A 25459-nucleotide genomic window follows, 5' to 3' on the forward strand; every position below is an offset into this window, starting at 1 on the left:
CTCTTTAATCCCGTAAATCGTAACACCCCAGCTCTACACCTGATTTGAATTTCAGTCCACTTTGCAAACGAAAGTGAGTCTCCTCCTTCCAGCCTGCAGCCTTGCTCCGCCTGCCTCGATTTCTCCACCCCCCGCACCAGCTTCCTGGGAGCCAGGCTGAACAGGAGGGGGCGGGGCACAGCCGTCCGAGGGCGCACGCGCGGCCTGTGCGCGCACGCGCGCTACGCGGCTCCGGGCGCGTCCGGGTCCTGGGCTGAGGTGGCCGGCCCCCGTCCAGGGGCGGGACGCCAGGCGCTATGGCCGAGGGCAGCGGGGACGTGGTCGTAGTGCCCGCGACCGGGGCTGCCAACGTCCTCAGTAATGGGGCGGGCGGGACCGCGGCGCAGACCAGCAACCCGCTGTCGCGGAAACTGCGTAAGATCCTGGACACCCGACTGGACAACGACAAGGTGAGCGGGGCTGGAGGGCCGAGGTCGCGCGTCCCGGGGAGCCGGGGTGGGGCGTGGCCGTCTGTCCGGCGGCGCCGCGCCGGTCCCTTGCCCTCGCCTCGAGGGGGCGCCCCAGGCCCGCGCGACCCCCAGGCTGCCCTGCCGACGTGGGGCAGGTGAGAGGGGGAAGCCGCGGAGACCCCGGAAACGCGAAGAGGGGTCCAGGGTGTTGCCTCTATTTGTTTAAAACGGCTCCTCGAAGATTCTGGGTCCTGACGGCGGGCGGTGAGGGAGGGCTTCTCCCTGACCCCGGCGGGTGTTGGTCATGCCATCAAGAAGAAAAATGTCGAAGCGAGAGTTTTATAGGTAAATGTGTAGGCATCTGACAGTAAGCTGTCGATAAGAATTTGTTTGTAAAAGATAACATTATACTATGATGAGTAAGAAAGATAGTCCACATTATACTGTGATGACTAAGAAGGGTGGTCTCTAGGATCACCACTTATTAGATATGACCAGCAAACTGGTGCAATCTGGTTTGAGTAAGCCCCTTAACTTCTCTAGGCTGATGTTAAATCTCTCAATTGGGAATACCGCAAGTCACTTTCTCGGGGTTGTTGGGAGGGTTCAATGAGAGAAGTCAGGTGAAATGCTGAGCACAGCGCTGCAGGAGTTGTTTCTTGTTAATTCTCAATAAATGTTAATTTTATACAGTTTATTAAGGGTTTAAAGTATCTGTTATTGACATGAATCTTCTCTTTTAATACAGCTGCTCTGGTAAATTAACATTATTTCTTTTTTAGTCTAGAAAAATAAGGTATGGAGAGAGTGTCTTTGGGTTAAGACATAACATCTAGTAACTGGCGAGCTGTCATTTGCCCCCTAGTCTGTGTGATTTTGTTCATTTAGCATTTACTGACCACTCATTTAGCCTCTGCTCCAGGACGTATCAAGGCTGTGTTCCAAAAAAAAAAGCAGCTTTATTTTATCTATTTTTTTTTTGCCATAAATATTTATAGCTAAAAGTGTTTTTCCTCTCTTAAATATTAAACTGTATTTAAGAAGCCTTACAGTTTTTGTCATTCCAGCCATTTTTTAAAATTGAAGTATAGTTGATTTGCAGTGTAGTGTTAGTTTTAGGTGAGCAACCAGATATGTCCAGTGTTTTTATGATAGCGTAATCAAAACATGGAACGTTCAGCCTGTTTGAACACGTATTAGTTGAAGTGTAGGAATTTCTGTCGGTAGGATTTAGGGTGCTATTGGACACATTGGGCTTGGTCCTCTGCCCATGTCTGTCTGTTAAAGAACTCTTTTAGTCTCACAGCTTTTTAAATAGTAAAAAGCATGATGATTCTCTAATTTCTAACCCTGTTCCTGACATCTCTACCAAACTCCAGTTGTCTACATGACACCTCCAGTTGGATACCTGATCCATATCACACAGACGGCATGGCCAGAATTCTTGATATTTCTCCAAACTACTTCTCTTCCCCTGTTAGTAAAGAACATCACCATTTACCCTTCATGCAAGAAGCATATACGTGTTTTTTTTTTATTCCTGTTGTTTTCTTTCCTTCCATATCTCACATCCAATCCGTTACAAATCCTATAGGCTCAATCTTGAAAAATATATTCTAATTTTTTTTTGGAGTATCTCTTTTTTATCTGCTTAGACCATCTTGGGTTAAGCCACTGGCCACTATCAAATCTTGCTTGAATTATTTTGGTTCAGAAGTCATCTCAGAGAGGCCCTCCTCTCTTAAGTCTAAGTTCGGCTCCCAGTCAGTCAGTTCCCAGCGTAGAAGCTACTGTTAGTACTTATTTTTTAGATATAGCCTTCCAGAGTTGGTTTATGCAGGCACCAGTACATATGCATGTACTGTACATAATCCTTTTTTTTTTTTTTAACATTTGGTGTTACAGATGTTTCTGTAACTTTTTGTTTCACTTACTTATATCTTGTGAAGTGAAGTGAAAGTCTCTCAGTCGTGTCCGACTCTTTGCGACTCCATGGACTGTCGGCTACCAGGCTCCTCAGCAGACAGTCCATGGAGTTTTTCAGGCAAGAGCACTGGAATGGGTTGCCATTTCCTTCTCCAGGGGATCTTCGCTCATGCTATGTAAGTACATACAGAATTTCCACTTCTTTTCAATGTCTCTCTAACCAATCCTTTTTAGATGAACATTAAGGTTCTTTCTTATCTTTGCAATTTCAAACAATCCTGCAATGAATAACCTTGTATATATGTCACGATGCACAAGTAAATATTTCCTTACTGTGTTTCAGAAAAAAGTTTGCTGTTCAGTAATGTGAAGGTCTTGCAGTATTTTCTGGATTGTGTAATGGAAATAAATTCTTGGGAAATGATTTCAGTAAGTTTTTGCTTAAGATTAGAAAAACATTTGAAAATTGGTCCCAATAATATTCTTTTATTATCAATTATGTAGGAGATGTTGGAAGCTCTTAAGGCACTGTCAACCTTTTTTGTTGAAAATAGTTTGCGGACTCGAAGAAATTTACGTGGAGATATCGAACGCAGAAGTTTAGCCATCAATGAAGAGTTTGTAAGCATTTTCACGGAAGTGAAAGAAGTATGTAAACTCTTTTCATTTAGCATTTATTGAGCGCTTACTGTATGCTTGGCTTTGTGCTAAGTTTTTTTATGAATAGAGTTGATATGCTTGCTATTTGTATACCATGTTCAAATAGAAATTTTAACTATTAACAGTTCCTTCAGCAGCATCTTTCTTTGGATTGGTGTGATTTCTAAATCTGTAACCTCCATAAATGCTGCTTCTTAGAACGTTGAAACATTTGCTCTGGGAAATTGTTTTACGAATTTTAGCATTTTAAACAGCAACAGAAAAGCATTTCTCTGAGTGATTTTCCGGTAGAAATAGTCTCTCATTGAATACACCTCCCTTGGATAACTATTTTACCACTGGAGGTTAATAGGGACCGAGTAACCTTACTGCATCCTAAATTATGAAATTTTTAGATTAATTAAAATCAGTTACTTCAGCTAATAAATAATTATTCATTATATTTGAGTGAGCAGTCTACTCGCCATAGGGTGAAAATGAATTTTATTTATTATGTCTTATTTTATTAATTGCATTAAATTTGTAATATTACATAGTTAATATTTCTATGTAAGTTGTGTGAAAATGTCATACATAGTACCAGCGAGTGCTTAATAGACACAAGGCTATTTTTTTAAAAGATTTATTATTTGTGGCCGCTCTGGGTCTTCGTGGCTGCGCTGGGTCTTCATTGCTGCACGCGGGCTTTCTCCAGTTGCGATGAGTGAGAGCTCCTCTGCATTGCAGTGCACAGGTTCTAGGTGCTCAGGCTTCAGTAGTCGTGCTGCATGAGATTAGTTTTTCTACTGCATGTGGGACCTTCCCAGACCAGGGATTGAACCCCGTTTCCCCTGCACTGGCAGGCAGATTCTTAACCATAGACCACCAGGGAAGTCCATCGTAGACTGTTTTAAACTGTGCAGTAGGATTTCATTGGCTGAAGTCTAATAATCTGGAAGGTTAAAAGGGAAGTTTGGTAGTGTTCATAAAACTAGGGAGGGATAGTAGTGATGAGCACATCTAAAGTGTACTCTTTAAACACCATTTCCCACTGAAAAGAAGTACCAAAGCGAGGAAGCCATAAAAGACTATCGGGAAAAGTCAAAAGGACTGTGGAGCTAAGTTAAGGGGTTTCCACTGGTCAAAGATAGGATGATTTGAGGATCAGTAAGAATGACTGCAGTGGACTGAAGCTCGTCAAGCATATTTATGTCCATGATTGATACTATATTATTTACAAGTCAGATTCATTTGGTGTACTATAGTGCATGCTTAGTCCCTCAGTCGTGTCCAACTCTTTGTAGCCCCATGGACTGTAGCCTGCCAGGCTCTTCTGTCCATGGGATTTTCCAGGCAAGAATACTGGAATGGGTTGCCATTTGCTAAAGTAAATATTAGGAATAAGTTATTCTTGACCTAGTTGGCTAATAGTATCATAGTGCTAGTCTCATTAGATTATACAGTGAGATTTAACGAAATAGATTAGTTTGCCTGTCTATTTGTACCTGTTTGCTGTTGCTGATATGAATTGCTATTTTGAAATCATTCTTTTATTCAGTTCAAAGCTGTTTACGATAAACAGTAAGGTCAGAAATAGAACTATCACTTACGATTCTATTACACAGCAATAACCTGTCAGTATTTTATTGTGTGGCCCTTCAGGACTTTGCCTGTGTTCTTCTGCACACATATACGTATATTTTTCTGAAAAAAAAAAACATGGGGAGGTGTTGTATGTGTTTTATGAGCCCTTTTTTAGCCTTACATAGACATCTTTCCATAATAACACACGTGTGTGTGTGCACACACACATAGATATTATCATTGTTAATGGATGCACAGATTTCCATTGTGTGGTTGGAAGTGTTTCACACTTGCCATTTTGTTTTAGGCAACTCTGTGTTGATCATCTCTTACATATATTGTTCCACAGTTATTTGATTAATATTTTAGGATAATTCTTAGTATGAGAATGTGAATAAACACATATTCATATTCTTAAAAGTTTTCCATTTTTCTATTGTCAGACCTTTCTAAAAAGAAATATGCTAGTTTTTTTTAAATATCTTTTCATATTCTAGACGTTATTCTTTTTAATCATTTTCAGTCTTAAATACAGAATCTTTTGTCATGCTTTGGCAAAAGAATATCATGGAACAAAAATAAGGATTTGGCTAAGAGAAAAGAAATTTCTTTAACTATATCTAATGCTTTAACTATACCTAATGCTTTAACTGAGGCTTCCCTGGTGGCTCAGAGGTTAAAGCGTCTGTCTGCAATGCAGGAGACCTGGGTTCGATCCCTGGGTCGGGAAGATCCCCTGGAGAAGGAAATGGCAACCCACTCCAGTATTCTTGCCTGGAGAATCCCATGGATGGAGGAGCCTGGTGGGCTATAGTCCACGGGGTCACAAAGAGTCGGACACGACTGAGTGACTTCACTTCTTTATTTCAGTGCTTTAACTATATCTATCTAATGTTAATTTTTTTCCTTTTCAGGAACTTGAAAGCATACATGAAGATGTTCAAGCAATGAGCAGCTGTTGTCAAGATATGACAAGTCGCCTACAGGTCCGGTATAATGACTGCATTTTAGCCTAGTTCCTGATGACAGAGTAAACTTTCAGAAATTGCTAGATAAGTCTACAGAATGTGTGGCTGTCTGATACAGCATGCCCTGTAGTAAGTTTGAATGTGTATTTTTTAAATTATAACTCTTTGTGTTTCTTCAGTGATGGTTTACTAATACTCTGCAGTTAACTCCAGAAACCTTTGTGTTTGGTCTTGCCGGTATAGAGATAACTCTGTGAAGTTTTCATAAACTTTTCAATTCCATAATATTCCACAAATGCAGCAGAAATAAATTCCTTAGTAGAAAGCCTTAGTAATACTTTCAGACTAAAGCAATGCCCAGTGAAGACCCAGCTTAATTATGACTTATACTCACTCTAAAAAATACCTCAGGAAAATGTCTGTGAGTGTAGGGCCGTTTATTAAAGCAGTCTAAACCCCTCGTTTGGCTGCAGAGTTAGCATTGATCTGCATACTTCTGATTCATTTAATGCCTTTATGTCTCTACCTGTCTCCAACCACTGACTTGTTTCTCCTCTCGTTACTGACGGCCTTATTTTATAGTATTGCCCAGTTCAGGTCACTGAGAGAGAATCTCATTGGCTACACTTGTTGTTTGTTTCAGTTCATCTTATAAATGTTTTCCTAGTCTTTGAAATACCTTTTCATCAAGTTTTCATTCCTGATCCTTTCAACTCTGGTTCAGGGGAGAGAGGATTGCTTAGTATGACTTGGTCAGGAACAGCACTCTGTCTTGTAGATGGGGCTATCTCTAATCTTCACCAGAACCCTCTATGAGGGGTCTTTTTTTGTATATTGAGTATCAGTGACTTAAGTTACAACTTCATTCAGAGATTTTCTGGTAGCTCAGCTCAGCACATCCATAACTGAAGTCATGTTTTCCATCCTAAACTGGCCCTGGCAGTGCCTCTGTTTCACTAGAAAGCATCAGGAACTATTAAATTTCATCATGGTGACACCTTTTCCTTTCTTGTAAGCCTTAGCATTATGTGTGTATTGAGAATTCTGAGTTCTTTTTTAAAATTTATTTATTTTTCATTGGAGGATAATTACAATGTTGTGTTGTTTTCTGCCTGAGTGAGTTCTTAAATGTAGTGTGTGAGCCTTAAAACATCTATTTCAATTCCTTGGGCCTTTTTAATATCTTTGAGTTCTGGAGTGTGATCTCATTTGCTGTTGAACTCTAGTAACTGGCAGTGTTAGTTTTCTGAAGTATAATAAAATTGAAATATGCTAATGTTAGATATGTTTATAATTTTAGGCAGCAAAGGAGCAGACTCAGGATTTAATAGTAAAAACCACTAAGCTTCAAGCTGAAAGGTAAGCTTTTCTTTATATAATCAATTCTTCATTAATTTGGAGATAACTCATAAAACTATAAATAACTTCAAAGTAAAGCTAAAATAATCAAAAAAGTGATTCAAAAATGATACAAAATACGAGGTTTTAAGCTATTATCCAAGAGTAAAACAAATACAGTGTTTAGGAACATTGATAGCTGGGACTGAGGTTATCCCTTTTCAGAAGTGATGATGCATTGTTTGTTTGCTGTATAATTCAAAACTGACTGCTCTTTAAACAAGCAGTAGATTTTTTAATCTTTTAGTAATTTATCTTTTTTCACAATTGCCTTTTATTTTTAACTTATGAACGGACACGACTGAGCGACTGAACTGAACTGAACTAATGGTTATGTATGCTGCTGCTGTCAAGGTACAGAACTGTTCTGTCACCACGCATCTCTTTCCCATTGGTGCATGGACCATGGTGAGGAAAATTACACACTACGCTGAAGAGATGGTTGGCTTCACAGAGCAGTCAACTGTAAGGAAAAGCAGGTGCTGAATTTCTGTATTCAGAACTAAGCATGTGCCTTGAGCATCAGGTTGGAATGTTTTTAGTATCACAACAAATCTTTTGAAAGAGAAGCTTCCTTGCAGTTAGAGACCCACCTGTGAATTTTTCTCTTATGTTTTTGTTGGCTGACATGAGAACAGGTGTGGATTCAATTGAAAATTAGGTCTAAAACCAAGAGAGTATCAGATCACTAATCCTGATACACTAATATACAAAGTTTATTCAAACCCTTTCTGCTGCTTCTGCTAAGTCGCTTCAGTCATGTCTGACTCTGTGCGACCCCATAGATGGCAGCCCACCAGGCTCCGCCGTCCCTGGGATTCTCCAGGCAAGAACACTGGAGTGGGTTGTCATTTCCTTCAATGCATGAAAGTGAAAAGTGAAAGTGAAGTCACTCAGTCGTGTCCGACTCTTCTCGATCCCATGGACTGCAGCCTACCAGGCTCCTCCGTCCATGGGATTTTCCAGGCAAGAGTACTGGAGTGGGGTGCCATTGCCTTCTCCTGGCCTGAGTTAAAATCTTTCTCTTGCCATCTTTAGTATGTAGTACAATCTCTTATAACTAATTGTTGGTTTGATTGAGTCTCTTTCCTATGAAGCTGAGCTCCTTGAGAACAGTGACAGCCTCTTATTCTCTTTTTATGTCTCTGCAAAACACATTGTAGATTCAGTAAGTGATTTTGAGTGAATAAATATGAACTTTGTTTTTTAATATTGGTGAAATCACTATTTGTTATGTATTTTTTTGGTCTCTTGGAAAGGCCCGTCAGCCAAATTTGTCTCTGGTGAATGTTAATCTTTGAGGTGTAGTATTTGCAGTGGAAAGGAGTAGACCTTGAAGAGCAGAATTCTAATCTAAATTTTAGGTAGAGCTCATTAGATTTTTAATTTTATATGAGTTATTTGTTAACTCCCTCAGGCTCAGTTATCACATCTGAAAAAAAGGAATAATAGGCTACATCGCAGGGTTGTTGTGAAGAATAAGTGGTTTATATTGAGTGCTGAACACACTACCTGACATACCTCCAGGAGTACTACCCTCCGTATCCCTCTCCGATTTTCAAACAGAGATGTGTAGTACGCCTTGTTTCTTCCTTGGCTTTGGCGACTGGAAACTGAAGCTGTTCTGTACTTAATTAGATAGTTTTCCTCAGCTATTTTGTTTATTTTCTTATTTTTTAATAGTTTTTATTTTGATTGTGTTATTTGCTATAAAGTACATACTGTAACTTAGGTGTTGATATTACAGTTTAGATAAAAATATAAAAGCAATTTATTTTGCCCAAATATACATGTGAAAATCCAGAACATATGTGATACATACTCTTTCATTGCCCTGTTAAAAGTTAGGAGAAGGCAAGCAAAAGTCACATTTTTCTTCTCCTTTCATTTACGTGTGTAAAACTTGAAGAAAATTACGATCAGATGTAACTTCACCACCTAGACAAGGTACTGTTAACAGTGTGGTGTATTTTCTCTCAGTTAGTATATGTGCATACTGAAATTAACAGCTGACCCTTGAACAACACAGGTTTGAATTGCACAGGTCCACTTACATATGTATTTTTTTTTTTGTAGTCCTACATAGTCCACAGTGGGTTGGAGCTTCAACTCCAGAGGGCTGGCTGTAACATTATATACAGATTTTCCTTTGTACAGGGTAGGGTAGGAGTCCCCGACCCACACATTATTCAAGGGTCAACTGTACTAGATTCAGTTAAAACATAATGAAAAAGTAAACTAAAGAAATTAATTTTCCTTTGTGCCTGGTAAATTGACTGTGAAGATAGATACAAAAGAAACTCCCAAAAGATTTTCATTGAAATGGTTAATTTGTATAGTCTCAAGGAATTTTATGAAGTGTTACAATTTAAATCCTGTATGATAATGATTTGAGCTTCTAAAAGTATAAAACAAAACATGTTAAGGTAACTTGTAGATATCAGTACTTAATAAGATAATTAAGGACATAGGTTTTTTAAATCTGTATAGATTTAAGTGTGTGATTTGCATTGTCATTTGAGAAAAATAGAGCATTACTGCCACCTGGAGGACTTTTTCTTTTTAGCTCGTGTCATTTGGCAGGAGCATTTGACATTATGAACTTAAACCTGGAAACCCAAGAGTCCAAACAAAGCAACGATGGCTTGCATTGTTCTGTCTGTTCAGTTCAGTTCAGTCGCTCAGTCGTGTCCGACTCTCCGCGACCCCATGAATTGCAGCACGCCAGGCCTCCTTGTCCATCACCAACTCCCGGAGTTCACTCAAACTCATGTCCATCGAGTCGGTGATGCCATCCAGCCATCTCATTCTCTGTCGTCCCCTTCTCCTCCCACCCCCAACCTTTCCCAGCATCAGAGTCTTTTCCAGTGAGTCAGCTCATCACATGAGGTGGCCAAATTATTGGAGTTTTCAGCTTTAGCATCAGTCCTTCCAGTGAACACCCAGGACTGATCTCCTTTAGAATGGACTGGTTGGATCTCCTTGCAGTCCAAGGGACTCTCAAGAGTCTTCTCCAACACCACAGTTCAAAAGCATCAATTCTTCGGCGATCAGCTTTCTTCACAGTCCAACTCTCACATCCATACATGACCACGGGAAAAACCATAGCCTTAACTAGACAGACCTTGGTTGGCAAAGTAATGTCTCTATTTTTAATATACTATCTAGGTTGGTCATAACTTTCCTTCCAAGGAGTAAGCATCTTTTAATTTCATGGCTGCAATCAGCATCTGCAGTGATTTTGGAGCCCAAAAAAATAAAGTCTGACACTGTTTCCACTGTTTCCCATGAAGTGATGGGACCAAATGCCATGATCTTTGTTTTCTGAATGTTGAGCTTCAAGCCAACCTTTTCACTCTCCTCTTTCGCTTTCATCAAGAGGCTTTTGAGTTCCTCTTCACTTTCTGCCATAAGGGTGGTGTCATCTGCATAGTGTTAATGGTTATCTTTGTTCAGTTTCATTTGAATATTTTGAAATTGGAGAACATTACTGCCCTGTGAATACTACTTGTGAAACACTTTAATTTTATTTGTATATCTTCAAATCTAGAATTTTGAAGGCAGGAATGTTGAATTTCTGCTCATATGGTTTGTATTCCTGACTTGCCTTTAGATTGTGACCCAACTCAGTCCTGCAGGTCCCTGCAGGTTGAATTGCAGACTCAAGTGTGCTTTTTCCTAATTGTCAGCTAGCCTTAGTTGGCTGCACTCAGATAATATAATTTTAAAAGATGTTTTTTTGTTTGTTATGATAGTGTGCAGAAAAAGTGGCTAAGACAAAATGGAGGAGTGATTTTTTTTTAATTAATGAAGAATTACTAGATGAGTTCTTGATTTCAATTTCTAACCTAAAGTAAATAATAGGCTTGATTTTTGATTTGTTGTGTACTTCATGTACAAGCTTCAAAGGCTTAGAACTTCTTAGTGACTGAGAAGAAATTAATTGGCTTATGTCTGTCTTACAACTTTGTTAACATAAGGTGAACTATTCACATAATTATATAAGTGGCTAAGGATTTGTATTGCCTGTACCATTCATGAACTTATTTCTCCTTTTAGATAAAGGTTAGTTCATCATTTTACTGTGGCCTCTTACTATGCCCTCTGCAGAGGTAGGACAGTATCAACTAATTGATCACCTACATGCTTGATGAGCTGCTAATATTTGAGGCAGAAATGAGGCTTCTGAAGATACTGAGACAGTTTCACATCTTTGTCTTAAAAGTTATATGAGAGATTTGTTTTAAAGCTATGTAAAATGCATAATGTGCTTGATTTTCTGTTGCCTTTTTAAAAATATTACAGTCAAAGATTAGAAATAAGAGCACAAGTGGCAGATGCCTTCTTATCCAAGTTCCAGCTGACTTCTGACGAAATGAGTCTTCTCCGAGGTACAAGAGAAGGACCCATCACTGAGGTACTTTGCTTTCTGTTGAAATCACTTAAAGCACAGCAGTTACAGATGTTATAGAGAAATCACTGTTTTTTAAGGCTTTATTTTACCACCTAAAATTTTTTTGATTTAAAAATGTTTTTAAGCTTAGCAGTTTAAGGTACAGATTTTAAATTATTTTTTTCAAAGTAGTACGTGTACTTCTTTTTTGTTTTTTAGGAGTCAGAGTATAATAAGGCTTTGAAGGAAAGGCTGCATCACCTCATCACCTATTCCACTCCTCTCCATCTTTAAGTCCTTTGGCAACCATTTTCAATCTTGTTAATTGCCTCTTTTGTAGGTTCTGTATTCTGGACCTCTGGTGAAAAGGAGTATGCTTTGGATATCGATGTTAACTATTTTCTATGGATGAGCTACCCTGAGCTAAGAGTAGTTAGCCTCTCCCTCCTCGGCTCCTTGCCCTCCACACATACATGTTCTCTTTTCTTCTGCCTCACAGTACAGTTATATGGCATGTTCTGTTTACACGCAGTGATGTTGCAATGATTACATGTTCTTTCACAACTTTTGGTCTTTCCTGAGATTAGAAACTCCTTACCTTTTCATCTCATTCTTTTCTGAACCCATGCCATTCTTTCCAAAACTTCAAGCTATAAAGCCTCTCAAAATGCTAAACAACAAGGAAAACTATCATTCCTTTTTTTTTTCCCCTTGAAGATACTCAGTTTTTCTTGAGAAGAATCTTTCAATGTCCTAACTGGGAGGAACTGCAAACCTGTGCCTGGGGTCTGAGGGCAGGAAGAGTTCCTGAGGAGGGCCAGGGTGGGGGGCTTACTGAGTGACTCTTGATAGATGTCACTGTTGTCTTATTGCCTGGGCTGGGAAGGAACCCGTCCCTTGACTGTAGGGTGTAGGTGAGAGAATTGTAGGTGCCTTACCATTTGGTATTTATTGCCCTTATAGTTTGAGGAACTTTTGCATTTTAAATACGTGACATCACACCTTCCCTCCACCCACCTCAGCAGAAATAACAGTATTAGGGATTTTAAAACATTAAAAAAAATTTTTTTATTCATCAAAGAGAAATAACTCATCAACTACTTTTCATGGTTGGAACACTATTTGTGGCTGTCTGGAAACTAAGGCTCCAGTACATTTTTATAGAGGGAAGAAAAGCTGGGAGTTCAGCATCAGTCAACTCGTGTATGTTTATACATCCAACTTTGCATTCCTCTCCTGGATGAGGGGGCAAGAAAGGGTACACGATATACATATCAACCATCATCTCCTGTGATGATGAAGCCATGCTGGGTTTTCTGTGTCTTAAGATACGTAATACATCAGTTCAGTTCAGTCGCTCAGTCGTGTCTGACTCTCTGCGACCCCATGAATCACAGCACGCCAGGCCTCCCTGTCCATCACCAACTCCCAGAGTTCACTCAAACTCATGTCCATCGAGTCGGTGATGCCATCCAGCCATCTCATTCTCTGTCGTCCCCGTCTCCTCCCACCACCAATCCCTCCCAGCATCAGAGTCTTTTCCAGTGAGTCAACTCGTCGCATGAGGTGGCCGAAGTATTGGAGTTTCAGCTTTAGCATCAGTCCTTCCAATGAACACCCAGGACTGATCTCCTTTAGAATGGACTGGTTAGATCTCCTTGCAGTCCAAGGGACTCTCAAGAGTCTTCTCCAACACCACAGTTCAAAAGGATCAATTCTTCAGCGATCAGCTTTCTTCACAGTCCAACTCTCACATCCATACATGACCACTGGAAAAACCATAGCCTTGACTAGACGGACCTTGGTTGGCAAAGTAATGTCTCTGCTTTTTAATATGCTGTCTAGGTTGGTCATAACTTTCCTTCTAAGGAGTAAGCATCTTTTAATTTCCTGGCTGCAACATGGCATGTTTTTTTTAATGTTATAATCTTCAGGTTTACATTATTCTTTCACAAAACTATATACGTCTTGAAGACAGATTTTGTCTTTATAAACTTTTTATCTCCGCATCTTAGTACACTGTTTGGCATATAGCAGATATCGAATTAATAGATGTTTTAAAATGTGAATAATGGGCTTCCCTTGTGGCTCGGCTCATAAAGAATTCACCTGCAATGCGGGAGACCTGGGTTCGATCCCTGGGTTGGGAAGATCCCCTGGAGAAGGGAAAGGCTACCCACTCCAGTATTCTGGCCTGGAGAATTTCATGGACTGTATAGTCCATGGGGTCGCAAAGAGTCTGGGGGACACGACTAAGCAACTTTCACTTCACTAAATGTCTATTATACATTTTATAAAAATTTAGAGAAAGTTGAGATCAGTATAAGGAAGGCTTCATTAGAGTAGGTAGAATAATTTCTTTTTCCTTTGTCGTGATATTTCAATTTAGAGCAATACAGTTTTACCTGAAAACATGGAAACTTTAAAGTTACATTCTTAATTTTAAAGGATTTTTTCAAGGCACTGGGAAGAGTAAAACAGATTCATCATGATGTTAAAGTTCTCTTGCGTACAAACCAACAAACAGCAGGGTGAGTAGCCTTTTCAGTTCACGACTATGTTGCCACTTGTATTTCCAAAATTTTAAAGATTTTCTAGATTCTTAAAGTGTATGGCATTATGTGAAATAGAAGTTTAATCTTTATGTGTCTTTGGAAAAAGAGGAAATTATACCCTGATGTTTAGCGTAAAACATCAGTTGAGTGTCTAAGTGATGGTATTAAAACTTGGCAACATTTACTTAATTATTAAAAAATTACTGAAAAATTTATTCCACAAAATGATAAAAAGTTAACAGGCTATAACCAAATCATTCTGTAATTAAAATAATTAGATTCTTAGATTTAGCTATTGGCTAAAGCTTTTAAGTAAATTATAATCTTCGATTTTTTTAGCTTAGAAATTATGGAGCAAATGGCCTTGCTTCAAGAAACATCTTACGAAAGACTTTACCGATGGGCTCAAAGTAAGTGGTTTCTTCGATTCTGTCTAGATTCATGAATGCTTGATTTTGTTTCACTTAGTATTTATTTGATAACATATTTTGATCTTAGTAATCAAAAAATTTGAACATGCTGTCTTTGTGTTTGCCTCATAAGTATCTACTATAATTCAGGTACTATATATGATTAAGGATGGAAATGAAAAAATAATAAAGTCAGTATTTGTGCCCCAGATTATCTTAAGGTTGATTAGACATCCCTTGTTGTTAATATAATTGTTATGGTAAATTCTGTTGCTCCTGTAACAAATTTATCTCAATCTTAATGGCTTAAAACAAAACATAAGTTTATCATTTTATAGTTCTGTAGTCAGAAGACACCATGCTAAAATGAAAAGATGTGCATTCATTTCTGGAGGCTCTAGGAAATAATCTGTTGCCTTGGTCATTCACTTTTTTGGCGTAATTTAGTTCTTTGAGTCTGAGGACTGAGCTCTTGAGTTTCCTTGCCGGCTGTCACAGGGTTTTCCTGCTTTTAGAGGCCGCCTGCATTGGCTTGTGGCCCCTTCCTCCATCTTTGAATCCAGCAGTGGGTAGATGGAGTCGCTTTCTCACTTTGAATCTCTACTGCCTCTTCTTCCATCTCATATCTCTGACTTTTCTGCTAGTCTCTTCCACCTTTAAGACCTAGATGATTACCTTGGACCCACTTAAGTGATCTGGAAAAATATTGCTCTTTAAGGTCATCTCACACGCTAGTAAAGTAATGTTTAAAATTCTCCAAGCCAGGCTTCAGCAGTATGTGAACTGTGAACTTGCAGATGTTCAAGTTGGTTTTAGAAAAGGCAGAGGAACCAGAGATCAAATTGCCAATATCTGCTGGATAATGGGAAAAGCAAGAGAGTTCCAGAAAAACATCTATTTCTGCTTCATTGACTATGCCAAAGCCTTTGACTGTGTGGATCACAATAAACTGTGGAAAATTCTGAAAGAGATGGGAATATCAGACTACCTGACCTGCCTCTTGAGAAACCTGTATGCAGGTCAGGAAGGAGCAGTTAGAACTGGACATGGAACAACAGACTGGTTCCAAATAGGAAAAGGAGTATGTCAAAGCTGTATATTATCACCCTGCTTATTTAACTTATATGCAGAGTACATCATGAGAAACGGTGGGCTAGAGGAAGCAGAAGCCGGAATCAAGATTGCCAGGAGAAATATCAATAACCTCAGATATGCAGATGACACCACCCTTATGGCAGAAAGCTAAGAAGAACTAAAGAGCCTCTTGATGAAAGTGAAAGAGTGAAAAAGTTGGCTTACAGCTCAGTATTCAGAAAACTAAGATCATGGCATCCGGTCCCATCACTTCGTGGCAGATAGATGGGGAAACAGTGGCTGACTTTATTTTTCTGGGCTCCAAAATCACTACAAATGATGATTACAACCATGAAATTAAAAGACACTTACTCCTTGGAAGGAAAGTTATGACCAACCTAGACAGCATATTAAAAAGCAGAGACATTACTTTGCCAACCAAGGTCTGTCTAGTCAAGGCTATGATTTTTCCAGTGGTCATGTATGGATGTGAGAGTTGGACTATAAAGAAAGCTGATCACCGAAGAATTGATGCTTTTGAACTGTGGTGTTGGAGAAGACTCTTGAGAGTCCCTTGGACTGCAAGGAGATCCAACCAGTCCATTCTAAAGGAGATCAGTCCTGGGTGTTCATTGGAGGGACTGATGTTGTAGCTGAAACTCTAATACTTTGGCCACTTGATGCCAAGACCTAACTCATTGGAAAGACCCTGATTCTGGGAGGGATTAGGGGCAGGAGGAGAAGAGGATGACAGGATGAAATGGTTGGATGGCATCACCAACTCGATGAACATGGGTTTGGGTAGACTCCAGGAATTAATGATGTACAGGGAGTCCTGGTGTGCTGCGATTCATGGGCTCACAAAGAGTCAGACACGACTGAGCAACTGAACTGAACTGAACTGAAGGTCCATCCCCTTAATTCCATCTGCAAAGTCTCTTTTGCTTCATAAAATAACATATTCACAGGTTTCAGTGATTAGGGATCTTGGGAGGACCATTATTTTGCCTACTACAAGTGGTTTATGTATTTAGTTTTGTTTTAAAATGTTTCAATAGTGTGTTAGTAGAATTACCTGTTATAAACAAAGGAACATGAGGTCTTCACCTAGCAAAGGTTGGGAATTTCTGAACATGTCCTGTTTTTTGAACAGAGTAGATATTTAATCAGTATTTTGTAGATAGAATAGTAAATATAATTTTACTAGTATGTATTAGTTAGCCATATAAATATTCTATCAAACTGCTTAAAGATTGCCCCTGGGGTAAAGAACTGGTGATGAATATTTAGTATTCCCTTCCCTTCTTGACATTGCTGTATGTATCAGTTCAGTTCAGTCGCTCAGTCGTGTCTGACTCTTTGCGACCCCATGAATCACAGCACGCCAGGCCTCCATCACCAACTCCCGGAGTTTACCCAAACTCATGTCCATCAAGTCAGTGATGCCATCCAACCATCTCATCCTCTGTCATCCCCTTCTCCTCCTGCCCCCAATCCCTCCCAGCATCAGAGTCTTTTCCAGTGAGTCAACTCGTCGCATGAGGTGGCCAAAGTATTGGAGTTTCAGCTTTAGCATCAGCCCCTCCAATGAACACCTTGGACTTCTCTCCTTTAGGATGGACTGGTTGGATCTCCTTGCAGTCCAAGGGACTCTCGGGAGTCTTCTCCAGCTGTGTGTATAGCAGTTATTTAGTGCATATTTGTTCATTGATGGTTTCTTCAGAAGTCTGGTTTCTTATAATAATAAAATATATTGTATACCACATAGCAGATCTGGTCTGTTGACGTTAAACTGATATTTAAGCTTGAATGTTTAGTTTGGCAGCATTAACTAGTTTTTTATTGATATGTTCTCTAGGCTTTTCCAAGCATTTTTTAAATGTGGTATTTAGACTCTTGTTTGTACAATGGACATAATAAAGGCCTAATTGTATTTTAACAAGTGTTACAGTGTTAACCCTTTTTCAGGTGAATGCAGAACATTGACACAAGAATCATGTGACATATCTCCGGTACTAACTCAGGCAATGGAAGCTCTGCAGGACAGACCTGTCTTATATAAGTGAGTGACTTTTTCCTAATTAATAAAAGAGCAGATCTACTTTTTCTTTGGTAATGTATATTGAATTTCAGTGTTAATCAAATTTATATACAATAGTTTGAGCAGTAGAATAATTTACAGTGATATTTTTATCTCATCTGGGTACCAGTGGAGCATCTGCCTAATTGCATATTACATGCTATAGAAAGCAACACAGATACGAAAACCAAGATGTCCCAGTATCTAGACTACCTGTTATTTATGCAGAGGTTAAGGTCTTTCCCGCATTCTGCCATCTCATTAATTACCCTGAAATTGTATGTAGCTAAAACTCCTGTATTAACACTGCCCTGGAGGGGTGGAGGTCAAATAGACTAATAAATAATAATTACCCAGAGATGAGAAAAGAAGATCTAAAATTAGAATTCCATTAGTAGGATTCAAGAAAAGAAAGAGTTCAGGTTTTTAATCCTGTAAGTTACGGCAGCCAAGTGCTGTGTGATAATGCTTTGGGTAGGAACTTCATGCATTATTAACTAATATATTTATTTTTCTGTGTTTTAGTTTTCTTTTACTTTTCAAGTCTTTTTTCTGTCTTCAGTCTTTAAACTTTTTAGTTTGTATTGGGATGTAGCCAATTAACAATATTGTGTTGGTTTCAAGTGAACAGGGAAGGGACTCAGCCATACAGATCCATGTATCCATTCTCCCCTAGACCTCCCTCTCATCCAGGTTTGCATGTAAGATTGAGTAGAGTTCCATGTGCTGCACAGTAGGTCCTTGTTGGTTATCCATTTTGAATATAGCAACGAGTCCATGACCTTCTCAAACTCCCTGACTACCCCTTTCCCCTCATCAACCATGAGTTCTTTTTCTAAGTCTGTGCATCTTTCTATTTTGTAAGTGAGTTCATCTGTTACTATTTATTTTTACATTCCACATATAAAGGTTGTCATATGATATTTTTCCTTCTCTGTCTGACTTACTTCTCTCAGTATGACACTGTCTAGGTCCATCCATGTTGCTGCACATGGCACTATTTCATTCTTTTAATGGCCGAGTAATAGTCCATTGTATATATGTACCACATCTTTTTTATCCATTCCTTCAAATCCTTTTTCATTTTTCATGTCTAGAATAGTATGAAAATGGGAAGACCAAGTAGGAGTTAAAATTCGGGAAACAGAAAGCCAGAGAACTCATGCATTCAGTCCTGCTGAGTCATGTCTTTTATATGCTTCTATATTTTTCGAAGATTTCCTTCTTAGTCTGTTTTCTGATTAGAACATTACTTGTCCTGTAATAAGATTTTAGAACACAAATGCTGGGACTTGACAGATACATAAAATAATCATGCCCCAGTGTTATTTATTGAGTACTCACTGTATGTTAAGCACAGTTCTAAGTGCGGCAGGCTTACCATCAATAAAACGTCACCTTCAACTTGCTTTACTTTATGGAACCAGACGTAAACAAATCCACTTTAACGTATACATTAAGTGCTTTTCTAAAAGTCAAGTCTCAATTGCTTTGTGGCTCGAGTAGTCTATGGTGGGGAAAGGAGGGGTGTACATTAGAGAAAGTTTCTTCTGGGAAGTAGGTATAAAATGAGTTCTGAAGGTTGATAAGCATTTTCCAAGATGAAAAGGGAAGAGAGAACGTCCCCGATTTAGGTAACAGCACGTGCTAGTGCATGGGTTGAGGAGGAACGTGTACCTTTAGGAACTCGCAGAAGCTGGTTGCTGGGTTAGTAGCAGGAGCTGGATCGCAATAGATCTGCATGTTGTGCGGGTTGCTAGGATAAGCTGATGCTCATTATTGACTATCAGCTCAGTGGATCTTAGCATCTTCGAAATTTCTTTCCCAGTTTTTTCACTGTAAGGTATTGGTGTTTGGTTATAATTATAGTACCTGAAACATTTGGTGCTTGTTTAATCATGTGTAACAGTGTCCACAGATTCATATTTGTTCACAAGGTTAATTGTTTTTTAAAAAGGCCTTCATGTATTTTGGGCCTCTGAAAAGGTCAGCTGACTTCTACCATATGTATCTTTTCTAAGTTTTGATTCTTGATCAACACTTGGAAAGGAGCAGTACTGCATAATGGTTTAAATGGTGGGCTCTGAGTTAGACTGGGTGTTTTTTTTTTCTTTAGATTTTTGAACCCACGTACCTTTATAGGCTTTGGTTTTCTTGAGCTGTGAAATGAGGATAAAAATAGTGCCTGTCTTGCTGGGTTGTTGTGAAGAGTAAAATTGGAATGTTCCCGTAAGGTGTTGAGCATTATGCTTTACTCATCACAAAGTATTGGCTATTATTTTTATTTTGAAGGGAGATAAAGTGGAAAATTTTCAGCTAAAGAGAAGTGTATTTAAGACCTACCTGACAGCATGGCAAAATGCTTGAGAGACAATAGAACTAAAATAGGCAAAGAAGATGTATCTTCACAGGACACACAGGGGATGGGGGCCATAGTGCAGTATGGATGGTTAAACACTTGGACGTTGAACGTGAAAAAAGGAAATTTTTAGTGCCAGTTAAGTACCATAAGATGAACGCTGAAAAAGAGAAAATTGGCCTTTCATCTTAAGTAATCACCTGTTTTCAAAGTGGTGGTTGATTTCTTTAAATTTAGGGAAAAACTTAATAATGTATTATGTTAACCACCAGATGGCACTATATGAACTTGATTTAAAGTAGAGAAACTTCACTGTTCATTATTGGGTCTCAAATGTATAGGTATCACATTTAAGAAAACGTCAATTATTGAAGTTTTATGGGAAGATTGCCATACTCAGGTTTTGTTAGGTCTTATATAACTGGAATGCTAATGAATTATTAACTTTTAATACATCAAGTATAGAAGTGTTTTCAAAAAGAAATTTATTGCAAGTAGAAATGGACAAACTGATGTTGTCTTATTTCCACTGGTAAACCTTCAACATGTCAATTATTAAAGGATATAGTAATATATACAGTGCTGATTTTTTTTCATTCTTTGTTACATTTCTTAGGCTTTTATGTTATTCTTTTATTTTTTAATTTTTTTGGACAAAATTTTTTCATTTTATTTGCTTTTTGACCAGAATTTTTCCCTGTCTACTATGGATAAACATAAAAACTGGGGATTTTTATTTTTATTTTAACTACAGGCATTTTAGAATATTTACATAATTTTGACATTCACTTTTGTAAAGCTACATTTTCAGGTTTTGACCTTTGTTGGAAAAAAATCTTTTTGGTCAAGGAAATTTTCTTTTGTCTCTGGGAAAAGCGATTTCATGTCTTCAGATATCACTGAAGGTTCATTTTAGCTCATGCTCTTCTTGCTTCAAATTATATCTATTGCAGGAAAATTAGCATTAATATTAATGTTTATTTATATTTTATAGTAAAAAGATTAGATTCTAGTGTTTGTCAGACTTTTTAAATTGTCCCTCCCTGCATTTAAAATGCCAGTGGATTCACTGGTTTCTAATATAACTTGTGGTCACAGTGAATAGTCCTAGAAACAGAAGTTACATTGTTTCTGTTTATTATGCAGTCATTTGGGTCCCCAGGGGAAGATTAGTTTTACATATTTAAAAATTTAGTTTGTGAATTTTGTGCTGTCATAAATCTGATCACAAGTCACTTCATAGAACTGATGGTCTTTAAAGGAAGGCATTCTGTACCCTAAGCATTTGTATTTTTAAGAGCCTGAGGGAAGAAATAGAAATAAGCACCTTGGTTCTAATTTGTTCAAAAAAACAAAGTGAATGTAAAGCAACTGTGCACTTTTGCAAAACTTAGCTTGATAACTGCATTTTCATCTTGACGTATTGCCGCTATGTCACTGCATGGAATTGCAAAACCATTTCCTTTTAACTAAAACCAAAAACCACACACAGCCATGATCTGGTTACTGGTACATAGTCCTTTAAGAAGGCTCAGAGTCCTAACAATTTACTGCTATTGATTGCTTCACTACACTTTTATTTAAAAATATGCCCCCTTTCTAGCTTTCTTCTGTTAAAAAAAAATGTGGGTTTTTCATGAAATCAATAGCATATTAAAGAAAGCAGTGTAGCCTAAGAAATTCTTTTGAAAACTTTGGTGAAATTTTTATAACTTTTCTTTATGGTAATGAAATAATTCTCAACATTTAGTAGAGTACTGTTTAGAGATTTAAAAGTTCATGGATCTAGAATCTGCTGACATGGGACTATGAAAAAATATTTTGTTTTCCTGTGTACGTTTAAAACAGATCTTTCAGTTGGGCGACAGTGGCGACAGTGAGAAACGAAGGCTGATTTTACTCAAGGAAACAGGGACTCTTGGTAACTTTAAGCCATCCTATCATTTGAGCCCAAATGGTCTGATTTTCCAGTTCAAAATCTTTTTTCCCTAAAAATTTCTTCAGCTTTCAAAGTCTTTCCTCCGGCCCTGCCAACTGTAATTGATAACTTGTAAATATATGTAAAAGAAAATATTTGCTCTTAATGCATAGCTGGTCAGTAAATTCAAGTAGCCTGTAATATGTTTAACGTTGGGGTCAAAATAAGCTTTTAAATATGAATAGTATATTTTGGTGATATTTGGTATAATTTGGACAAATTTTGGTGGTGTTGTGATAATATACATGAGAATTTTTTAATGTAGAAGGAAAAGTCTTATATTTTGGATTGCTGAGTTCTGACTGTAACCAGCCTCTGAGAACCGTATACTAGGCCTTCTGTGTGCAATGGAGTGTCGTGTTTTGGACAAGGGGTGGGTGCTGAAACCTGTAGAGTTCAGGGTTTCCACCTTGTCTGGAATTTTACTTTTACTGAATCCCCTGCTCTATCCTTTATTGCTGCAGCCTCTGTTGCTGCTGCTGCTGCTGCTGCTAAGTCACGTCAGTCGTGTCCGACTCTGTGTGACCCCATAGACGGAAGCCCACCAGGCTCCCCCGTCCCTGGGACTGTCCAGGCAAGAACACTGGAGTGGGTTGCCATTTCCTTCTCCAATGTGTGAAAGTGAAAAGTGAAGTCGCTCAGTCGTGTCCGACCCTTAGCGACCCCACGGACTGCAGCCTACCAGGCTCCTCCATCCATGGGATTTTCTAGGCAAGAGTATTGGAGTGGCTTGCCATTGCCTTCTCCGGCAGCCTCTGTTACTGATTGTAAATCCCTGCATTCCTTCTTAGACATAAAAAGATGCACCTTTGGATTGGATTATCACTATGATAAAGTTATTTATTAAATATTTGTTGTTGTTTAAAGCAGTATTGCTTGAGAGAATTGTGTAAAAACAAAGCATTAGATAGCTTATGTGAGAAAGTACATGAATAGTTTGATATAGCCATTAGGAAGAAAAACAGTTGTTTGTTAATAACTTGTCTCTTCTAGGTATACCTTAGATGAGTTTGGAACAGCACGAAGAAGTACAGTGGTTCGTGGATTCATTGATGCTCTTACAAGAGGGGGCCCAGGAGGTACCCCTAGACCCATTGAAATGCACTCCCATGACCCTTTGAGGTATAGTAGCAGACAATATTGGGGTATTCAGTGTTTTTCTGAAGGAAATCTTCACTAACGTTAGTTTTTTTGTTAGATACGTAGGAGATATGTTGGCTTGGCTCCATCAAGCTACTGCTTCTGAAAAAGAACACCTTGAAGCTCTTTTGAAGCATGTAACTACACAAGGTGGGTCGCCCTGCGGTTGCTGCTCACCTGAGATGTAGGGTATCACACAGGATGTGTCTCTTTCTGTTCTCGTTGCTGTTTTCTTCATGGAGATAAACTCTTCACCCTAGGTGATTCAGTAGGCGTCCTAATTAGTCTTCCTTTCTCTAGTTTCCCCGTTTCCGGAGAATTCTTCTCCATCACTTTCATTTTGTGACACAGCTGATAACATGGACCTTCCCTAGTGAGCCAGGACCCCCTGCTCCCCTTTCAGCGTGCCTCTGGAGTGCCTGGTGTGCGCTGTCTCAGGTCTTGGACAGCACTGTCCTCTAAAGGCAGAAGGGGATGTTGTCTCCGTTTTGTCTACAAGCACACAGGCCCAGTGACTTTTCTTAAGGTCATGAAGCTGCTACTTCTTTCTTTTCTGTTAATACTGCTCAGCCCCTTTTTTCATTTTCATGTGGCTGTTTCAACATTTTTTGAATAATTGCCTATGTACTGAATGTACTTAAAATTTTTGTCTTAATTTCAAAGAAGAAAAATGATTATTTTTGAGTTGCTAACATCTGTTTGCAGAATCTCCAGTCTTCTTAGTTGTGACTGTCTTGAGATACCTGTGATAGAAGGGGTTAGTGGATAATTGCGATGTTCTGGTTTTGGTAGGAAGGGAAGGGGCATGTTGTGGGGAGTGTTACTTGCCTGTCTTGCATGGCATGGCCCCACACCATGCTGGTTCATCAGGTCATCTTCCAGGAGAGGCTGGTGTGCCAGTGGGTGCAGGACTCAACCTCCTCACTGATACTGAGTCTAGATTCAGCATCTATGATAGATTGGCACATGGTCTGCACTGTTTAAAGTTGTTTTCTGTTATCCTAATAACCCAGTTTAAAAGAGTATATTTCTTAAAGGCTGTTAGTAAAGTATACGTGAGAAGCCGCGTTAAGAGGCAGGAAGAAAATAATTGGAGTTAGAAATAGGTTCTTCCGTGGGAATGGCATGAATTCTTCTAAACTTCAGTTTCTCCTTCTGTGAAAATGAAGGTGGTTACAAGCTGTACATGTCCAAGTACACGGTACAGACCTTGATAAGTGGTCAGTAATTAGTAAATGTCAGTTTTTCCATTAAATTGTAGGGTGTGTTTTCCATCTTATACCTTCAGTTTGTGTGCTTAGTACATCTGCCTAGAATAAGGAGTTTGTGGAACAGATCCTAATACATCTACTCATCACCTCCTTTGGTTAATTAATTTCACAATCTTTTTTCATTAATCAGCAGTCAAATGAATTGATAGAGCTTTAGGTTCAGATATTAATATAGTTAGTAATAGCCTAAGAGATATTGAACTTAATAAAATACCATTAATGGTTATTTTAAGTGTTTATCATTAATGCCATTAATCACAGGTATTAGTGTTTGTTGATTTTTTGTACTTCTGTGAAACAGTACAATATGAAAAAAATTTCAGTTATGTTATAATTAACCGTAGGTGTTGAAGAAAATATTCAAGAAGTTGTTGGCCATATCACTGAGGGTGTGTGCAGGCCTCTAAAGGTAAAATACTTTGTATATATTATATAAAATATTTTATATATGTTATATTGTTAAATTATTCCCTTATTTGGAGTTTAAAGAAAGAGCAACTTGAGTTCAAGCTGTAATTTTGTCAAATTAGCACATTAATGTCGGATAATAAAACTCACTTTAAAATAATCATTGCCAATTTTCTATGCAAGGTTTTTGTATACTATTACATGTATTGATGCTTTTGAACTGTGGTGTTGGAGAAGACTCTTGAGAGTCCCTTGGATTGCAAGGAGATCCAACCAGTCCATTCTAGAGGAGATCAGTCCTGGTTGTTCATTGGAAGGACTGATGCTAAAGTTTTGAAGGACTGATGCTAAAGCTGAAACTCCAATACTTTGGCCACCTCATGCGACGAGTTGACTCACTGGAAAAGACTCTGATGCTGGGAGGGATTGGGGGCAGGAGGAGAAGGGAACGACAGAGAATGAGATGGCTGGATGGCATCACCGACTCAATGGAGATGAGTTTGAGTGAACTCCGGGAGTTGGTGATAGACAGGGAGGCCTGGCGTGCTGTGATTCATGGGGTCGCGGAGAGTCAGACACGACTGAGCAACTGAACTGAACTGAACATGTATTTATAATGTAAAATATTTTAGCAGATCATATTCATTGGTATTACGACATACTCCAAAATCTAAATGCTTTCAAAAGTGTTTATTGAACATCTCCTGCATATTTATTATTCTGCTAAGTGCTGCAAAGATGTGAAAGGACTAGAAAATACAGTGTCTATGTTTAGAATCTAATTAGAAAACAAGAAGACATAATGTTATCTGCAGCTTAAGCATAGA

The 25459-nt window shown here is 38.7% G+C and overlaps 1 protein-coding gene across 3 annotated transcripts in view; it reads left to right on the top strand.

Annotated features, from left to right (window-relative positions):
- Positions 1-205: 205 nt before the first annotated feature.
- Positions 206-25459, top strand: part of COG6 (component of oligomeric golgi complex 6) — a 59140-nt gene continuing 33886 nt past the window's right edge. The window contains exons 1-12 of one of the 3 annotated variants that reach the window (XM_055426199.2): positions 331-449; positions 2719-2804; positions 2930-3023; positions 5513-5584; positions 6867-6925; positions 11270-11381; positions 13806-13888; positions 14252-14322; positions 17365-17458; positions 22807-22935; positions 23012-23103; positions 24569-24633. In XM_055426199.2, the coding sequence (XP_055282174.1) occupies positions 5546-5584; positions 6867-6925; positions 11270-11381; positions 13806-13888; positions 14252-14322; positions 17365-17458; positions 22807-22935; positions 23012-23103; positions 24569-24633 (744 nt within the window). In that variant the 5' untranslated portion in view covers positions 331-449; positions 2719-2804; positions 2930-3023; positions 5513-5545. Of the gene's footprint in view, positions 450-2718; positions 2805-2879; positions 3024-5512; positions 5585-6866; positions 6926-11269; positions 11382-13805; positions 13889-14251; positions 14323-17364; positions 17459-22806; positions 22936-23011; positions 23104-24568; positions 24634-25459 lie in introns of all 3 variants that reach the window. The other 2 variants (XM_055426197.2, XM_055426198.2) reach the window with 2 other exon arrangements.

This window comes from Moschus berezovskii, chromosome 13, assembly GCF_049115385.1.
Source record: "Moschus berezovskii isolate FMDL1 chromosome 13, NW_MosBer_1.0, whole genome shotgun sequence".
NCBI lineage: Eukaryota > Metazoa > Chordata > Mammalia > Artiodactyla > Moschidae > Moschus > Moschus berezovskii.